The sequence below is a fragment of the Chiloscyllium plagiosum genome, chromosome 41, assembly GCF_004010195.1.
Source record: "Chiloscyllium plagiosum isolate BGI_BamShark_2017 chromosome 41, ASM401019v2, whole genome shotgun sequence".
In the NCBI taxonomy this organism is placed as follows: domain Eukaryota; kingdom Metazoa; phylum Chordata; class Chondrichthyes; order Orectolobiformes; family Hemiscylliidae; genus Chiloscyllium; species Chiloscyllium plagiosum.
In genome coordinates, this window is record NC_057750.1 from 11,960,682 (window position 1) to 11,980,934 (window position 20,253).

At 43.7% G+C, this 20,253-nt stretch overlaps 1 protein-coding gene across 2 annotated transcripts in view; it reads right to left on the bottom strand.

Moving 5' to 3' along the window:
• The window catches only part of LOC122542870 (cytochrome P450 2C42-like), a 64,974-nt gene that overhangs the window by 15,547 nt on the left and 29,174 nt on the right, over positions 1-20,253 (bottom strand). For both annotated transcript variants that reach the window (XM_043680980.1, XM_043680979.1), the window contains exons 2-4: positions 7,027-7,189; positions 5,609-5,758; positions 1,822-1,982 (exon numbers count right to left, since the gene is read on the bottom strand). In XM_043680980.1, the coding sequence (XP_043536915.1) occupies positions 1,822-1,982; positions 5,609-5,758; positions 7,027-7,189 (474 nt within the window). The remainder of the gene's footprint in view (positions 1-1,821; positions 1,983-5,608; positions 5,759-7,026; positions 7,190-20,253) is intronic.

Here is a 20,253-nt window from a genome sequence, read left to right on the forward strand (position 1 = left end):
CAGCAACACATTTTCAGCTGCCATACTCTTATGCCAGGACTCAATCAAATACCGAAATGAATACATAAATTCTAATATTTATAAGAATTTCCATCTGTGATATGCAATATAGCCTTAGCATCGGGGCAAGGTGAAAGGAGTGTTATGAAGATGGAGGGTAGCTGGTCTATGCCAAGAGTTTTTGGCACTAACCAGACTTCATTTCCTGATGAGGGCTTACACCTGAAACGTTGATTTTCCTGCTCCTCGGATGCTGCCTGACCTGCTGTGCTTTTCCAGCACCACACTTTCGACTCTAATCTCCAGCATCTGCAGTCCTCACTTTCTCCATACTAACCAGACTCCCAAACTCAGGTGTCTTTATTAAGAGATGATGGTCGCCACACCTTATTACTCGGCGATCATTTGTTAGGAAATCACAGATGACATGATAGGGTTTCAGGGAATGAGTCATTCAACAGTGAGATGTGTTGGGGCAAGGTGAGGCTGGGAGCTGAGCCATAGGTGTGGAAGGATTCCTGAGAAATGGGGGCGACATGACTCAAACTGCTACCTCCAGCCTCGTGTATTTGATTAGATTAGTTTCGATTCCCTACAGTGTGGAAACAGTCCCTTCGGCCCAACAAATCCACACCGAAATCTCCGAAGAGCAACCCACCCAGACCCATTCCCCTACATTTACCCCTGACTAATGCACCTAACACTACGGGCAATTTAGCATGGCCAATTCACCTGACCTGCGCATCTTTTGTAGAATAAAATTTGGACTCTGTAAAGAAGCCCCCAGCCAAGATACTGAACTGTAATGAGAACATCACAAAGGCATTACAGAAGGTGCAGGGAAGATTCATGACAGTGATTCCAGGGATAAGGAACTACAGAGATGTTGATAGACTTGGAAATCAGGATTGTTTTCCTTGGACAAGTCAAGGCTGAGAGGGGGTTTGATAGAAGTGCCAAAATCAGCAAAAACATGGGTAGAGTAGAGGCCAGGTCATCTGTAAAAAGAGCGATAGCGATAGGGGGAGATGCTTTATCCCGCACTGAGTGGTTGGGATTGGGAATACTCTGAGAATTGGATCATTTTCTGAAAAGGAAGAATGTGCGGGGCTATGGACAAATGGTGGCAGGAAGGAGAGGGGAGGAGAAATGGTATCATGTCAACTGCAGTTGCAGAATGCCAGGGTAGCATTATGGTCTGTGCTATATCATTCAATGGGTCTGCTTGGCATATGAAGAACACTCGGATGCTGCCTGACCTGCTGTGCTTTTTCCAGCACCACTCTAATCTAGACTCTGATCTCCAGCATCTGCAGTCCTCACGTTTGCCTATATGAAGAACACTCCCATGGATCATTCAGGAAACATTTTCTCAGAACAAATAGAGAACTCCCAGACAGAACAGATTGTAGAGATTTCGTCACAATGTTTTGTGAAATGTACAGATTGTTCTTCGATGAAACAATTTACAATTATCGCATTCCACCTTCTGGTAAAGATTTTTAAAAAAGTGTTAGGGGAGTGGAAAGGTAATGGGGAGCTTTGATGTCTTTATTCTGAGCTCAGAGTTCTCATTAAACTTTCAGCTCTTTGATGTGAAGTTTATTCAGTGAATTAAGAACCAACACTACTGAGGTGAACTGGAAATATTGGTGAGTTCAGGGGTGTGGGGACACTCATGGAATGAGCTGTCACCCTCAGAGTTCAAAGGTCAAGGAGTATTGGTCAGTAGGAGAATGGTCTGTACTACTGAGCAATAAACAAGTGAAGGCAGGCAGTGAGGAAAATGGAGAAAGTAAAGAGTGGCAGTGATTGACTTACCTGCCCCCAGGGGCTGCTAATGACTCTCATGTTTTCTGTGATCATGTCCAACAGAGTGAGCAGATTCTTATCTGTGTAATCGAACCGGTTCCCAAAGACAACGGCACACATTATGTTTGCGGTGGCGCAGGTCAGCTGGAATGTGGGGTCAAAGGCCAACCCTGGTGAGACAATGTGAGTTGATTAGAGCAGCACAGCAAAGCAAAACATCAGCAGGATGGGGGTGGGAGATGGAGGGGGGTGGTGACATTCTGAAGTGGGAAACAGTGAGGGTAAGGCTTAATCTTCCGAAGCTGTCTTGGTGTGGGGACAGGGTGGGGAAACATCGTGTTAAACACTTCTTATTGGATTGGCCGATAGTATAAAGCAAGTGGCGGCATGGTGGCTCAGTGGCTAGCATTGTAGCCTCACAGCGTCAGGGACCCGGGTTCAATTCCCACCTCGGGCAACTGTCTGTGTGGAGTTTGCACATTCTCCTGATGTCTGCATGGGTTTCCTCCGGGTGCTTCGGTTTCCTCCCACAATCCAAAGATGTGCAGGTCAGGTGGATTGGTAATGTTAAATTACCTGTAGTGTTAGGTGCATTAGTCAGGGGTAAATGTAAGGGAATGATCCTGGGTGGGTTGCTCTTTGGAGGGTTGGTGTGGGCTTGTTGGGCCGAAGGGCCTGTTTCCACACTGTATGGAATCTAATTTAATTGAAAAGGAGTCAACAGCTGATTGGCCCAATAGCACAAAATAAGTAACAGTTACCCATTATGGACCACACCATATTTCCCACCCATAAACTTAAGCCAATCCATTAGTTTCTTTCAAAGAATTGACACAGACATGTTGAGATAAACAGCCTCCCTCTGTGCTGCCTCATGCCTAGTTACAGGCATATGACATTCAGAGCTCTCGGTCACAACTTTAAAACTTGGATACAAACACGTATGAAGGCCTTTATCATTTGGGTTACAGACAATGTTGAGACTCCTACGAATTAAATATAAATTTAGGTTAGATACCTCATGGCTATTAGTGGAATTCACACGTCTTTATTTAAGGATGGGTCAACACTAAATACTAAAGTTTCTGGACTGTTTCATACCGGACAATAGGGAAGATCAAGACTCAATTTGTGGCACAAATTGTCATTATCAACTTCCAATTCTATTATAATAGCCTCCTCTATCCAAACTAAACAAGGCCTCAGAAGTGTTAACCAACAACACAGGATGTGGAATCAATGCGTACGTGCTGCAACACCCATGTTTTCTTCATCTGTTTATAACATCAACGAGGTTGTGTATGCGAAGCTATTCGAACTGTCTGTTCAGCTAGCCTGCAAATCAAACCTGGAATCTAGCTGCAAAGCATCCAGTAACCAGAGTACTCAGCCTGTTCAAGTCAAAGCAAAGTTGAACAGAATTGTGAGCAACAATACCTCGTGACCTGATGTACTCAATGTATTTTCCACTCGCTTTGAACAGAAGGTTAGTGAAACATTGTCATCTATCACACCAGCCTGTACCCACGGTCACTGCCACAGCCTCTGGACCAGTCATCTTGAGAGTAAACCCACGAAAAGCAATTGGCCTCGGATGGAGTCCCCAGCCGTGCATGCAGATCTTGTGCGGACCAGCTGTGGGAGTATTCACAGACATATTTAGCCTCTCCTTACTACCATCTGAAGCCCCCACCTGCCTCAAGAAGACCACCATCATTCTGGTGCCAAAGAAAAACCATGCACAGTGCCTCAATGACTACCACCCGGTGGCTCTGGCATCCACTGTTATGAAGTGCTTCGAGAGGTTAGTAATGGCTCCACCCTCCCAGATTACCTTGATCCTTTGCCGTTCACCTACTGTCACAACAGGTGCATGGCAGGTGCCATCTCCTGGCCCTACACTCAGCCTGGAACATCTGAATAACAAGGATACCTACATCAGGCTCCTACTTAATGACTACAGTTCCCCTTTCAACACCATAATTCCAAACAAACGCATCTCTAAACTCCAAGACCTAGGTCTCAGCTCCCATCTCTATAGTTGGATTCTTGATGTCCTGATCCATAACTGCAATCTGTAAGGATAAGTGACAAAACCCACTTCCATCATAATCCTCAACACCAGTGCTCGACAAGGCTACATACTCAGCTCCTTACCGTACCCTTTATACACTCATGAGTGTGTGGCCAAATTCCATCCCAACTCCATTTACAAGTTTGCTGGTGACACCACTGTTGTAGGTTGGATCTCAAACAGCGACGAGACAGAAACTAGGAAAGAGACTGAGTGCTTAGTGGCATGGGGTAAAGGCAACTATCTCTCTCTCAATGTCAGCAAAACAAAGGAGCTGGTCATTAACTTCAGGAAGTGGAGTGGAGGACACTCTCTGCATCAATGGGGCTGAGGTGGAGATGGTTGAGAGTGCCTGGTTCCTAGGAGTTGATGATCTGTTCTGGTCCACCCATGTTGGATCAAGAATGCACAACAATGTTTGTACTTCCTCAGGAGGCTAAGGAAATTTGGCATGTCCACAAAGACTCTTACCAATTTTTTATAGATGCACCATAGAAAGCATCCTATCCAGATGCATCACAGCTTGGTTCGGCAACTGCTTTGCGTACACAGATGCCTATTTGAAATCAAATGTGTGATGTTGCATTTACTCAAGGTGAAGGCATTGGTAGAGTCTTTGGACTAGTAATCCATAACTCCAAGCTAAAACTCTGAAGTTGTGGGTTCAAATTTTAAATTCAATAAAAATCTGGGATAAAGAGCTAACTTAATAGCAACAAGTAACCACTTTGCATTGTCGTAAAAAAAATCTGGTTCACTGGTGCTCTTTAGCAAAGCAAATCTGCCATCTTTACTTGGTGTAGCCTGTATGGGATTCCTGATCCACAGCAATATTGTTGACGCTTAACTGCCCTTTGGGTAATTAGGGATAGGCAATAAATGCCCATATCCCATAAATGAAAATGAAAGGAAAAGAACATTGAGTAGTGTATGAGGACAAAATACTATGTGCTGTTCCTGCACTGGAATAAGAAGTTGGGGCCAGTGATTTCATCAACGTTTGGAGATGCAGGTGTTGGACTGGAGTGTACAAAGTTAAAAATCACACAACATCAGGTTATAGTCCATTAGAACATTACAGCGCAGTACAGGCCCTTCAGCCCTCAATGTTGCGCCGACCTGTCATACCAATCTGAAGCCCATCTAACCTACACTATTCCATGTACCTCCATATGCTGGTCCAATGATGACTTGAATGTACTTAAAGTTGGTGAACCTACCACAGTTGCAGGCAAAGCATTCCATACCCTTACTACTCTGAGTAAAGAAACTACCTCTGACATCACCAGCTTTTGCAGCGTTGCTCCTTCACTTGACTATAACCTGGTGTTGTGTGATTTTTAACTGTGATTTCATCAACATGTGCAGGAACTGGAAGTCAGCGCCCATTCTGCCATTGGTGCATGTGCATAACTATGTGTCTACGCCATTCTCAGTGCTTCCCTGGCCCACTCCCTACCCCTCAATGCCTCCACTCTCACTCGCTGTCCTGTTCCCTCACTCAGGGAGAACTGTAAGCAGGGAACAGGATGGTGGGCAGAAAAGAGGCAGTGCGGAGTCTGGAATAGGATGGCCAGGGATGTACTGAAACAGTCTACCACTAGTCTGACTGTTCCCTTTGACTTTACCTCAGCTACACTGCTGACCTTGGTGCACAGGTTGTGGTCTGAATGCCATCTGTATTTGGTGTTCAGTGTTCCAGTCTGGAAGGGAGCCACTAACCTTCAGTTCTTCGGAAGACCTCCACCAGGCACTCTGCCTCTTGCTGGATGAAACTCTCCAGCGTCTTGGACCCTCTCCCGAAATTTCTCAGCGTCTTGACAGCAAAGTTCCGTAGCTGCAGTGAGCGGTGCCCATTGCTGCTGGCAATACCTGGAAGTGCAGACAGACAGAGAGTGTGGTTTGATTTAGATAGGTAAAAGGAGGGGAAAGGGGTCTGTGAAACATCGAGGGGGTGCATTCCATTCTCTCCTACCCCTTCAGCAGGCCAAGCTTTTGGTTTGGTTTTCTAGACTTTAAGAGGTCCCTCACTGATCTGGCAGGGTCCAAGTGCAAGAATCAACATGTATTACCTTTCCCTACAGTGTGCACTTCCACACTGGCTTGTTCACTCTCAAGCCTCACGTCAGAGTATGTTAAAGGTCAAGGAGGCTTGGGTTAGCCTCTGACCTTTCATTTGTGACTGCTGGGTTCAAACTCAATGTGCTGGTGGCCATTATGGAAATTGGTGGGAGTTGTGTGTCAGTATGTGTGCGTGGTAAAGATTGGGTTATATCAAATTTGCAGCACAGAACCACACCATACACCCAACTCACATGCGTTAGAGTTCTTATGGTGGTTCACCTCAGGTTCCCTTTCATTTAACGTAAGCTCACCCAATCAGTATAACACTCTATTCTTTTCCTATATGCAAGCAGTTTCCACTAAATATTGCCCTTAAGGGTGGGGAAGGGATATGGGTGTGGTGGTAAAACTCTGAATCTGCACATTCTACTGCTACGGCTCAGCGCGAATACTTTTATCATTGGGAAACTAATGATGCAAGAATATGCTCCTGGCTATAGATTCTATTTTCACTGCTCAGCCACTTTCATAATGGATAATGCCTGTGCTCACACATTCATCAATTTTTCAACCTGCTGTCTCCAGGTCACTGAGTACTCATCAAAGCAACATGGGAAGGCTGAACTATAAGGTTTTATTGGGAAATGACAAAAAAAAAGGTGTGTGTGGGAGGGGCAATTTGAATGGAAAAGGAAAAGAGACATGATCAAACAAGAAACTGAAAATGATAAAGAGAGGAAGTTGGAATTTTTGTTTGTAATGATGTTGGGAGGGACTGATGTTGGGTTACTGCAGTGTGATTGGAATGTTCTAAGCCATGCCCAAATTTCTGTTTGCTCAATGTTGCCATGAACCTGTTTCAGGCAAAGATTAATTTCACTCCCACAGCATATTAAGTGGAACTGGAAATACATCAGAAAGGGTGACACTACTGAATTACAAGGCATCTGGTCGATGGAAGACGAATTAAAGGCACAATCCTCATGGAAACAGAGGCAGAACACAAGATGTAGCATCCACAGAAATCTACAGGTATGAGGAAAAACTTGGGGCTTAACTTGTCCCTTTGTTCTTACCATATCCATTTGTGATCTTCCTGATTGATGGGACTGTCCCTCTGGCTCCGAAATCATCTGCTCGATTGACTAATGCCTCCTTCACGGTTTCATAGCCACACAACACCACTGCAGGACGTGGTCCAAGCCAGACAGTGAACACGGAACCATATTTCTTGGCCAACTGTAACAACCAGGAAATGGGAATTAATTTCCATGAGATGAGATGTGCAATCCAATTAACTGTGGCTATTTGCAAATAAAGAAAAATCCTTTGTGAGCATATGTACTTGCTTGAGGGCAACAGCTGTGCTACGACCCTCCCCCACCCTCGTCTGACTGAGCACAATATTGGTAAATCTCAAGCCCACTTCCTGTCCTCTGGAAGTCCTTCCTACAGAAGCTTGACAGCACCAAGGATAAACCAGCCTGCACTGCAACCACTCACCGAGGCTGCTTTGACAAACCGAACCCATTAGATGAACAAGGGTAGCAAGTGCATGGGATCGCAACACCTGCATGCTCCCCATCCAAGCCACACCCTATCCTGAACTTGGAACTATATTGCCGTTCCTTCACTGTCACTGAACCAAAACCCCAGAACCCCTTCCTAACAACACTGTAGTGCTCTCTGTGGCACATGGACTGCAGCAGCTCAAGAAGATGGCTCTTCTCAAGAGCATTGAAGCTGAACAATAAACGCCAGCCTGATCAGTAACATCCACATCTCTGGAATGAATGCTCGTCACTTGCAGCAAATTGACCTTTGCCATGGTGAACTGATGCTCTGCTTCATCGGGTGAGATATTTTCATCAGGATCCTGTGGCAATGCAATTGACTGAGCATGTGGTTTCAGACTCGGTCTGAGAAAATCTGTGGTTATGTCATAAGCGAGGAAAACAATCCTAAACATTAAAAGCTATAGCCTTGCCCCATCAAGGTGTCTGGTATAGAGACCACCTTTTTGTTAAAATTCATTCACAGGCCGAGTGTTTTGCCCGCGAGGCCAGCATTTATTGCCTATATTTAATTACCCACCTCTAATTACCCAGAGGGCAGTTAAGAATCAACCACATCGCTGTGGGTCTGGAATCACACATGGGCCAGACTAGATAAGAATGGCAGTTTTCTATCCTAAAGGACACTAGTGAACCAGATGGGTTTTCCCAACAATCAACAATGGATTCATAGCCATCGGTTAGACTCTTAATTCCAGATTCTTATAGAATTCCAAATTCTACCATTTACCATGGCAGGACTCAAACCCAAGTCCTCAGAATTGAATTGAATTTATTGTCATGTGTACCGAGACATAGTGAAAAGCTTGCAAGCAATACAGGCAGATCACAGAGTTAAGTCGCATAGATAAGTAAATAATAGGTAAACAACAGCAAAAACATAAACACAGGTACATTACCTGGTCTCTGGATTAACAGTCCAGTGATTGGTAATATACTTGGCCATTCCCTCCCCATTGAAGCAAAGGAAAATATGTTAAAATATTTTAGTACACTGGATGCTGTGTACTTATTAGTTGCTATTTCTAAAGCATTTCTTTGACAGAGTTGCTGCCACAGTATACTGTGTAGCAGAGGGAGGTAAGTGGGTCTTAGATGTCCTGACTATCAATTTAGGCAGGATGTTGAGCCCTGCTCAATGGGGCATTGGGTATGTGCCAGCAAGCAATGCTCCTTGAAGTACACCGGGCAGACCCTGTCAGGATCCCTGGGGACTAGAAGCCAGACTTGTGTGTTGATGTGATTGAAGTGGAGGGGATGGCAGTGGGGCAGAGAGGGGGAGGGAAGGGGAGAGAGACACAAATTCCCAGAAATTCTGGGGCTCGTGATTTTCATCAGTTGCACTATAGAAGGGCTCCGGTCTCTGGGTAGATCTCAAGTGTTGGCTATGGATACCAATTGTGAATAGTTTCTTTCTCAGTTTTCCTTGCCCCCCAATTAATGATTGAAGCCATTGGATTGAAGGATCCCTGGTTTATAACCTTTGCATAGTCTGTGTGCTTGAACCTCATGGTACACAGTGGAAATTTGCTCACCTTCAGTCCTGCCCTTCAAACCCTGTACACAACTGGAAGACTTCTACAAGGCTTACCCCATCCTATGCAGGTATATCATGTCATGTCAGGTCAATATGGTGATCTGATCATCTGAAGTTTGATATACATCAAAATCCCTTTGGACAATAAACCCGGTGGAATATATTCACAACTCAAATTTGGAGTCCAACCAAGTAAAAAGATTTGGGGATTGGACAGGAAACTTGAGTCAGGTAATAGATTGGCCATGATGTTACTGAATGGTAGGGCAGGTTCTTGAGGGGCTGAATGACCTACTTTAACTCTCATATCTTATGTCCTGAAAACCTTATTGATCTCAGCAGAGTTGCAATATCTGGGCCTCAGGATATTAAGGTGAAGCTATTTGAGATCTCTCTCCTCCTGTCTTCACTTGATATCCAAATACTTCTAGTGGGTCTCAAGTTGAGTACAGAGATCTCCAGCAGCCACAACGCGGGCAGCTAGCTGTTGTCAGAGTGCGCATTAAAAGGAGGATAAGCTGGAATGAACTGCAAACTGCCCAACATCTGCAGACCACGCTCTTGAGTTTCCTTGAGAATAGAAGATCAAGGGGCAAACCAATTGAGGCACTTAAAATGATTAAAGGATTTTAGGATGAAAGAATAGTGTGTGAAACGATTTCGTCTGTAGGCAGCAATCCAAAAAAAAAGCTGGATTCTCAAATTCGAGTTAGGCAATTCAACATTTCTTCACACACGGGTAGCAGGGATTTGGAATTCTTCCTCCTGAAAAGATGTGGAGGCTATTAAGGGGAAGGGGAAGTAGTGATGATTGAACATGTTAACACTGAGCTGGATACATTTTTGTGATGTACAGGCATCCAGAGTCACAGAACCGAGGCATCTAAACAGAGTGAAGATGCAAGTCAGTCATGACCTTAACTGAGAAGCAGAACAGGCTTGAGGGATTGAAGAGTTTCCTCCTGCTCCAATACTCCTTTGATGAGGACCCAAGGGTTTCAGGAAAGGATACAGGAAATAGGCCCAGGACACAAATGTGGATTTCTGGTCTATATTGCTAAATCACAGAGACACTAAATCAATTTAAATGCAATGCATGATGCCTGAGGAGTTTGATTTATTCCTTTGTGCTCTATGGGCACTTGCTGGAATTAGTTGGTCAATTGCAGTTGCCTTGAAAAGATTGTAGTGGGATGCAATTAAGTGCTTACTTGGTGAAATAACTGCACAGAGGCTGGCATCCCATCACCGAGTCACCCTTCACTTATATGTGCACAGTACATGGGCTCTGACCAGCCAGCTCAGAGGCAGTCCCTATGCTGAGGAGACCTTCTGAATCTCCTAATTAAAACTGCCACCCAGGACTCCCTGATTGGCCCAGGTTAACAACTCCAATCAAAGATCTCATATATTCTTTTCTCGTCAAATTTCAATTCTCAAAGTACTGTTGAACACCTCTGAATTACTAATCATAACATGACCACTACATAACACACCCTACAGTCAATAAAAGATGAGGAAAATGTCATCAATCTTAGCATTTGGTACAAGTTTGAATATTAGCCATGATTTGGAGATGCCGGTGTTGGACTGATGTGTACAAAGTTAAAAATTGCACAACATCAGGTTATAGTCCAACAGGTTTAATTGGAAACATTAGCTTTTGGAGCACCGCTCCTTCATCAGGTGGTTTGCACCCGATCAGGCACAAGTACCTGATGAAGGAGCAGCGTTCCAAAGGCTAGTGCTTCCAACTAAACCTGTTGGTCTATAACCTGGTGTTATGTAATTTTTAACTTTGAAAATTAGCAGTACTTTGAGAATGCTTGTGTGTGGATCTGTATAGATAAGAATACTTATAGATAAGAATAGATAAAAATAGATAAGAAAATCTGTGACATTCTCACAGCCTTGCAAGTTACCTCATCCTGTCCGTATGCCAGTGACACTTGCATGACTTTGCAAGTGGTCAATATGCTTCAAGTTTGCAATGTGTAATGGCCAATCACCAACTGCCATATAGCAATATCTAATACATTTTATCATCGTGCATTTGTTTTGTGTCTACAACATAATTCTGAAGATTAGCATTGCACACACAGAACGGAGTTGTGGGATTTTCTCAAATGGCACATCCTATACCTTGAGGTATTTGGCACCTCTAATGGGATGTGGTACCATGTAAGGGTTGTTTGAGGTAGTTCATTGCCCCCCGTCCTCCCTTGTCTTGGACCTACCGAGGAGACAAGTTGAAATTTACTCTCAGGGATATACACTGTATCAACCATCAACTGTGGCTGGAGGGCTGTTGAGTCGGTGAAAAACATTCTTTGATCTGCTCAAAATGTGTTGGTCTTCCGATGCAAAGAGTGTCCTCGACCAAGTCTTCCAGACTGGCACCCTTCCAAAGTCCAAGATTACATGTTGAGGAACACACTAAGCTTGGGCCAGCCACTCAGAGGCATAAGGGGGAAATATCAAAGGTTTCTCAGCCACACTATACTGAAGGGTTGGAAATGATAGAACCCCCTTGGACTCTGTGTCTTACAAAGATTGTACATTGCAAAACTAACAAAAATGTATTGAGGTAAATTGTAATGCAGCATGGTGCACAGAGGAAAATGTTACATTTTTTGCACTTTCATAGTTTCACATTTGCATTGTCTCCACCCGAGGGCTGTTTACCTGACACGGAATGGACTTTTAAACTTCTGAATCTTTTACAATCCTATTTAGGAGATCATCCCATATTGGGACAAGTTAAATGTAATTGCACAGTACGCAAAATTCAAGTTGAAATGTGTTTGCAAATTTTAGGAATAAAGTATATTTTTGGGTAGGAAAGTGGTTAGTTGTCGAGTATACACTAAGAGTATTCTGAGATAAAAAGTTTAAAGCAGCTATACTTGGTCCATTGTAATTATAAAGACCTTAGGAAGCTTACATTGATACACCACACATGTTCCCTCCAAGTTGCGCAGCTGCGCATGTGCAGCCCTCCAATGTTCTGCATACAGCGATCAGCAACATCCTGCCAAACACAGCATTGACTTCCAATTCTGAACATTGCTGGCCCACTTGGAGGCCCACATGGCCAATGAGAAATTTAGAGGGAATGCTGTTTACCACCACCACCTGCATGTCCCACTCCAAACCACACACTAACTTAACGTGGAACTATTTCATCATTCCTCCACTATCACTGGGTGAAAATCCTAGAACTCCCTCTTTAGGCACTGTAGGGGCCTCTGAACCATACAGACTGCAACAGTTCAAGAGGACAGCTCACCACTTCCTTCTCAAGGCAATAGAGGCAGACAAAAAGTGCTGGCCCAGTCAGTGCAGCCCACATCCCGTGAAGAATCTACTCTTTCTGAAAACTAGAGTAGAATTCCTCACCTTAACTCACAGTGTGTCAAATCAGTAGAATTGGTGGAGCCAATTAACATAAATAGTAACCCCTTCAGAACCATTAATGTATATAACAAGAGACACTGAGAATAACTGCTTTTCCCATTGAACTACTTAAAACCAGTTGCAGACAAACTCCAACAAGCTCCACAATCAGGATTGATCAATCTCCTTCGAAGTACCAATGATGCCACCTCTCCTTTTGCCGGCCTGTGGTCCACCATTGATGGCCATGTCATATCTGCTGCAATCATGGAAAAAATAGCACTGAATGCCTCCCTCATTGACTGAGGTACCCAGAGACAGAAGTCTGATTCATGGATTTGGATAAGTGTTTCAGGTAAACCTGCCCAATTAGAGATTTGCACTCCTGACCTAAAAATGATTCAGCCAATTCAGAAAGGACGAAAAGTTCTGAAAATATTAGTCCCAGACTCGGGTCAACCATCAGGTGCTCTAGTTTACTAGTGATAGAGTCATATGGTCATAGAGATGTACAACTTGGAAATAGATCCTTCAGTCCAACTTGTCGATGCTAACCAGATACCCAAAATTAATCTAGTCCTATTTGCCAGCATTTGCCCATATTCCTTTAAATCCTTCCTATTCATATACCCATCCGGATACCTTTTAAATGTTGTAATTGTACCAGCCTCCACCACTTCCTCTGTAGCTTATTCCATATGCGCATGACCCTCTACATGTCCCTCAGGTCCCTTTTAAGATTCGATGTCGTACAGTGTGGAAACAGGCCTTTGGGCCAACCAGTCCAACCGACCCTCCGAAGCGCAACCCGCCCAGACCCATTCCCCTACATTTACCCCTTCACCTAACACTACGGGCAATTTAGCATGGCCAATTTGCCTAACCTGCACATTTTCTTTGGATTGTGGGAGGAAACCGGAGTACCCAGAGGAAACCCACGCAGGCACGGGGAGAACGTGCAAACTCCACACAGTCAGTCGCCTGAGGCGGGAATTGAACCCGGGTCTCTGGCGCTGTGAGGTAACAGTGCTAACCACCGTGCCACCGTGCCGCCCACGGTGTCTTCCCTTCTCACCTCAAGTCTTTTAAGTCTCACCTTTTAAGTCTCACCTTTTAAGTCTTCCCTTCTCACCTCAAACCTAAACTTTCTGGTCTTGGACTCCCCCACCACAGGGAAAAGATCTTGGCTATTCACCCTCATGGCTTTATAAACCTCTAGAAGGTCACTCCTCAACCTCCGATGCTTCAGAGTAAACTGCCCCAGACTATTCAGCCTCTCCCTATAGCTCAAAACCTCCAACCCTGGCAATATTCTTGTAAATCTTTTCTGAACCGTTTCAAATTCAACAACATTCTTCCTACAGCAGGGAGATCAGGATTGAATGCAATATTCCAAAAGTGGCCTAATCAGTGTTCTGCGTAGCTGCAACATGACCTCTCAACTCCTATACTCAATACTCTGACCAATAAAGGCAAATATACCAAATGCTTTCTTCACTATCCTGTCTACCTTTGACTCCACTTTCAATGAACTATAAACGTGCACTCCAAAATCTCTTTGTTCAGTAACACTCCAGGACCTTACTATTATGTGTACAGGTCCTGCCCTGATTTGCCTTTCTAAAATGCAGCATCGCACATTTATCTAAATTCAACTCCATCTGCCACTCCTCAGCCCATTGGCCCATCTGATCAAGATCCCTTTGTACTCTGAGGTAACCTTCTTCACTGTCCACTAAACCTCCAATTTTGGTGTCATCTGCAAACTTGCTAACCATAACTCCTATGTTCACATCCAAATTATTTATATAAATGACGAAAAGTAGTGGACCCAGCACCGATCCTTGTGGCACTCCACTGGTCACAAGCCTCCAGTCTGAAAGACAACCCTCCACCATCATCCTCTGTCTTCTACCTTCCAGTTCTGTCTCCAAATGGCTAGTTTTCCCTGTATTCCATGTGATCAAAACATGCTAACTAGTCTACTATGAGTAACTTTGTCGAATACCTTACTGAAGTTCATACAGCTCACATCCACTGCTCTACCCTCATCAATCCTCTTTGTTACTTCTTCAAAAAACTCAATCAAGTTAGTGAGACACGATTTCCCAAGCACAAAGCCATGTTTACTATCCCTAATCAGCCCTTGCCTTTCTAAATACATGTAAATCCTGTCCCTCAGGATTCCCTCCAACAACTTGCCCATCACCAATGTCAGGCTTACTGGTCTATAGTTCCCTGGTGTTTCCTTACCAACTTTCTTAAGTAGTGGCACCACATTAGCCAACCTCCAGTCTTCTAGCACCTCACCTGTAGCTATCCATGGTACAAATATCTCAACATTGGGCTCAGCAATCACTTCCCTAGTTTCCCACGGTGTTCCAGGCTACACCTGATCATGTCCCAGGGATTTATCCACCTTTATGCATTTTAACACATCCAGCACTTCCTCCTCTGTAATATAAAGATTTCTCAAGATGTTACTATTCATTTCCCCACATTCTCTATCTTCCATGTCCTTATCCACAGTAAACACTGATGCAAAATACTTGTTTAGTATCTCCCTATCTTCTGCACTTCTACATATGGATGGTCTTGCTGATCTTTAAGGGGCCCTATTACACTTTTGTCCTGAATGTATTTGTTGAATCCCTTTGGATTTTCCTTTACCCTATTTGTCACAGCTATCTCTTGCCCCCTTTTTGTCCTCCTGAGTTCCTTCTAAAGTATACTTCTACTGCCTTTATATTCTTCTAGGGATTCTCAAGCTCTCATGTCAACACCTGACAAGTGTTTTCTCCTTACTGTTGACCAAAACCTCAATTTCTCTAGTCATCGAGCATTCCTTACACCTACCAGCCTTACCCTTCACCTGAACAAGAACATTCTGTCTCTGGGCTCTTGCAACAACACAACCACTATTTGTGGGTAAGTTCACTTCCCACAGTTTTATTGCTAGCAAGCACAATCAAATATGTCTTACATGCTCCACTTTTACCTCCCTAAACCTCTGTATCCCCACCTTTAAGGGAAGTAAATGTTACCATAGTCCCTGGGATGAAAGGTTGCTCTTTCAGATCAACAATCTCAGGCAGGTTGATAAGGCAGGGCCTTCTTGCCTATTACACGATCATAAAGGTGTCATTCAGCATTACGAATGAACCAGCCATTCAACCAACCAAACTGACCTATGGAAGATGGCAACTATAGCCTCCTTTTTTTAAAAAGTTCATTCATGGGATGAGGATACCACTGTCTAGTTCAGTATTTATTGCCCATCCCTGATTGCCCAGAGGGCAGTTAAGAGTTAAATACATTGCTGTGGGTCTGGAGTCACATGTAGGCCAGACCAGGTAAAGATGGCAGTTTCCTTCCCTGAAGGACATTAATGAACTTGGGGTTTTTCCAACAATTGACAATGGATTCATTATCATTGTTAAAGTCTTAATTCCAGATTTTTTTTTGTGGAATTCAAATTCCACCATTTGCCATGGCAGGATTTGAACCCAGGTCCCCAGAGCATGACCGGGCTCTCTGGATTAACAGTCCAGCAATAATACTACTAAGCCATTTCCTCCCCATTAAACTCCATCATGGGCTAAAAGTGACACTGGGCCCTACGCACCTTAGTGCTGTACCAGTTGTGAGGAGTGAAGGCAGTGCGGAGCTACTTGAGTCTGGAATGTTCCTGGGGTGTCAGGTTCACTGTCACCTTTAGTCCATGGTGGAATTTCCAAATGAGGCATAGAAAACTCTGAGTATGGGCTCTGAATACAAGATTAACTTTGTCAAGTTTACAAGCACTGCCAAGATGGAGCAATCTTCATTTGAAGCCTGACCTGGTAAGATTATATTATTAAGGATGAGATTGCAGAGTACTTGGAAGTGCATGGTAAACAGGGCAGAGTCAGCCTGGCTTTGGCAAGGAGAGATCATGCCTGACCAACCTGTTACATGTTTTTGAGGAGGTAATGAGCAAGTCAGACTGGGGAGATCAATGGACATGATCCATTTGGATTTCCAGAAGGTCTCTGACAAGGTCCTACACAGGAGACTGCGAAATAAAATAAGAGTCCATGGTATTAGGGGCAAGGTACTGGTCATGGATAGAGGATTGGCTGTCTGGCAGAAGGCAGAGAGTGGGGGTAAAGGGGTCTTTTTCAGGATGGCAGCTAGTGACTAGTGGAGTTCCGGAGGAGTCAGTTTTTGGATCCTAACTATTCACGTTATACATTAACAATGTGGACAAAAGAACTGAGGCTGATGTTACTAACAGATCAACACATCTCAGGCAAGTTGATAAGGCAGGGCACACTATGAAAGTGGGCAAATAAGGAGCAGATGGAATACAATGTAGGAAAGTATGAGATTATGTACATCGGCAATAGGAACAAAGGCATAGACTAATTCCAGATGAGAAAAGGCTTTGGAAATCTGAAAAACAAAGGGACTTGTGAGTCCTAGTTAGTTGATGGTTAGGAAGGTAAATACATTAGCATTCATTTCGAGAGAGCGAGAAATTAATAGCAGGGGCTGAGGCTGTATTAGACAGTGGTAAGATCACATTTAGAATATTGTTTTGGGCCCCTTGCCTAAGGAATGAGGTGTTGGCCTTGAAAGGAATCCAGAGGAGAAGATGATAAGAATTATCCTGGGAATGAAGGGCTTGTCATATGAGCTGTGGTTGAGGACTCTGGGTCTCTACTTGATGGAGTTTAGGAGGATGAGGGAGGTCCTCACTGAAACTTGCAGAATGCTCAAAGGCCGGATGGAGTGGACATAGAGAAGATGTTTCCACTAGTAGGAGATAATAGGACCCTAAGGTCCAGCCTTAGAATGAAGGGATGAACCTTTAGAACTGAAGGGGAACCTTTTCAGCTTGGGAGTGGTGGGTCTGTGGAACTCATTGCCGCAGAAGGTTGTGGCGACCAAATCGTTGAGTGCATTTAAGACAGAGATAGACAAATTCTTGATTGGTAAAGGGATCGAATGTTGCAGGGAGAATGCAAGAGAATGGGGTTGAGAAACATACAAGCTATGGCAGAACAGACCTGATTGGCCAAATGGCCATTTCTGCTCCAATAGCTTATGGTCTTATGGAGACAGGTTTTGTCCTGCTACATTGAGAGTAATTTCTCAATATCCAAATTTTGCACATTTTCTGCTGTGTCAATCTTCAATCTTCCTGGGTGGTCTGGTAGATGGGAGATGTAAGCTGTTTAGCTTAGAATTTGACAGGGTTTGCAGTTGTTCTTTTAGCCTGGCAATAGTTATGTATAAAGGATTCATTTAATTTCTTTCCTATCTCACCCCAATTTTTTTGCACTTTTACTCATGATGATCCTCTGTACCCCACTCAAGTGGCCTTTCTTCCTCCCTGAGTCAAGACAATGATTGTCATTCTGCTGTTGGACTATGGAGAGACTGGAGGTAGCTGATTCCTCTGCTCTACTGGGCATACAAACATGCTGAGGTGGTTTATTTCCCAAAGAAGCTGGCTCCAGGGAAGCACTTCAGAGGCTCACCTAGAAAGGTAGCCATTGGGTTTGAACCCCATCTGGGATCATAAACATGAGTAAGGACAAGGGGACTATGTTATGCACAAATGAAGATCTGAAGGCTGCGGGTTCAGGAGCTGTAGATGTTGGAGGTGAGTGGAGCACCCACACACCTCCTCCTTCTCCACTGATAACCGTAGGTATGTACAAGGAAGGAGGATCCAAGTACCCTTTCCCACTGCTGGAAAACACTCTTTAGACCTGGACCTTTAATTATCATCTGAACGCCACAAGTTGATCTCACTTCCATCAGAAAGAGATGGGTGTGCTTGATCTGATTAGAGGTATCTGGGTGGATCTTACGTTGGGTTCGGACTGAAGGAACTTCCAACTTGGGAAGTCCTACTCCTTGGTCCTAGTGAACCTCCCTCCCCCCACCCCCTCCAAATTCCTGTACTCCTCAACCCTTTAGTATCAATGGTCTAGTAACTGTCTGGGTTATTTGTCTAATTGTAGGGAATGGACCTCTATCAACCTTTGCTACCTTCTCCCCAGCTCCACACCCCTCTCCCCCCATTTATCTCTCCACCCTGGAGGTTCCTGCCTCTATTCCTGATAAAGGGCTTTTGCCCGAAACGTCGATTTTCCTGCTCCTCAGATGCTGCCTGACCTGCTGTGCTTTTCCAGCACCACTCTGATCTAAACTCTGGTTTCCAGCAACTGTAGTCCTCACTTTTGCCTCTATCAACCTTTGCGAGATCTTGGTATAGGTAATGTTAGTCTAGTGGTAATGTTACTGAACAAATAATCATGAGGCCAAGCTAATGATCTAGGGCATGATTTCAAATCTCACCTCAGCACCTGGAACTTTGCTTTATAAAATCAACTTGCTTTGACGCACCTCCAGGACTTGTATCCAGAGTTTCTGGTCCAGACTACCACAGCACCAGAAGAGCCCTTCCCTTATTACTTGGGAAGATTAATCTTTATTATAATAGCTTTGAAATTGGAAGCTTCTCTCAGTAATAGTGACTGATTAAACTCATCTGCCTATAGCTGACTCAAGACTCAGAGCAATTAGACTCTTAACAGTTCTCAAGTGGCCTAGCAATGCACTCAATTTGAGGGCATTTAGGACTTTTCCCACGTTCTGTAAAGCAGCCTGCATGAAGTTTAAACAAAATTGTTAGTGCAACATAATCTCCAACAGAACTGGTTCTAGTTTTTGTCAGATGTGAGTTGACATCCACACGCACCCCTTACCCCCACCCACAACACACCTCATCTGCTCCTGCTATTTTAAATCAGTTTGTGTGTCACCAATGTGTTGTCTGTAGAATTTAATAAATATAAATCTATTTATCCAAATGGCAGTTTTTCTTCAATGGATCTCTTTTGTCCAAAACCTTTGGTTGTTATTTGATCATTTGTAATATTAAAAAAAACATTTTTCTTATTGGACAGCTGGGGTCCATCTGAAAACCACCAGGGAGTTTTCAGTTTATACAGTGGAAAAGTCCCACCAGATGCTCAGGATAAATAATATTTGTCCAGGAAAACAAATAATCATTTATTGCAGGGACTGTAAATGCATGACTCTCAAAATCCTCAGATGTTGCAACGTTGTGAGGCAGTCATTGAGACAATTTGAGGTTTAAATGTTTGAAATCATAAAGTCATACCAATTGTTGAATGACGGAGCGTAGAAGGAAACTATTCCGCTTATTGTCTGTCGCTGAGACTGTCACCGGTTAATCTCAATTCCTGTGGTTTTTCGCCATATCTCTGAAAATATTCTCCTTCAAGTATTTATCTGAATCCCCATTGAAAGCTGTCACTAAATCTATATTAATTTCAGCTGATATCTGAGTGAAAATGGAGAATGGAATCTCTCAGTAACAACATTTTGTTAATCATTTATTCATACTTCTGGGATCTTCCTTTGCAAATCTTACCTTTTCTACCTTATAAAACACCAAAAATAAATGACTGGCTGGAACACATCCTAAGGGTGTGAAAGACATCGACATAATGGATGTGCTCTCTTTCTTTCTAACTTTTAGAACATAGAACATAGAACGTTACAGTGCAGTACAGGCCCTTCGGTCCTCAATGTTGTGCTGACCTGTGAAACCAATCTGAAGCCCATCTATGCTACACTATTCCATTTTCATCCATATGTTTATCCAAAGACCATTTAAATACCTTTAACGTTGGTGAGTCTACTACTGTTGCAGGCAGGGCATTCCCTACTACTCTTTGAGTAAAGAAACTACCTCTGACATCTGTCCTATATCT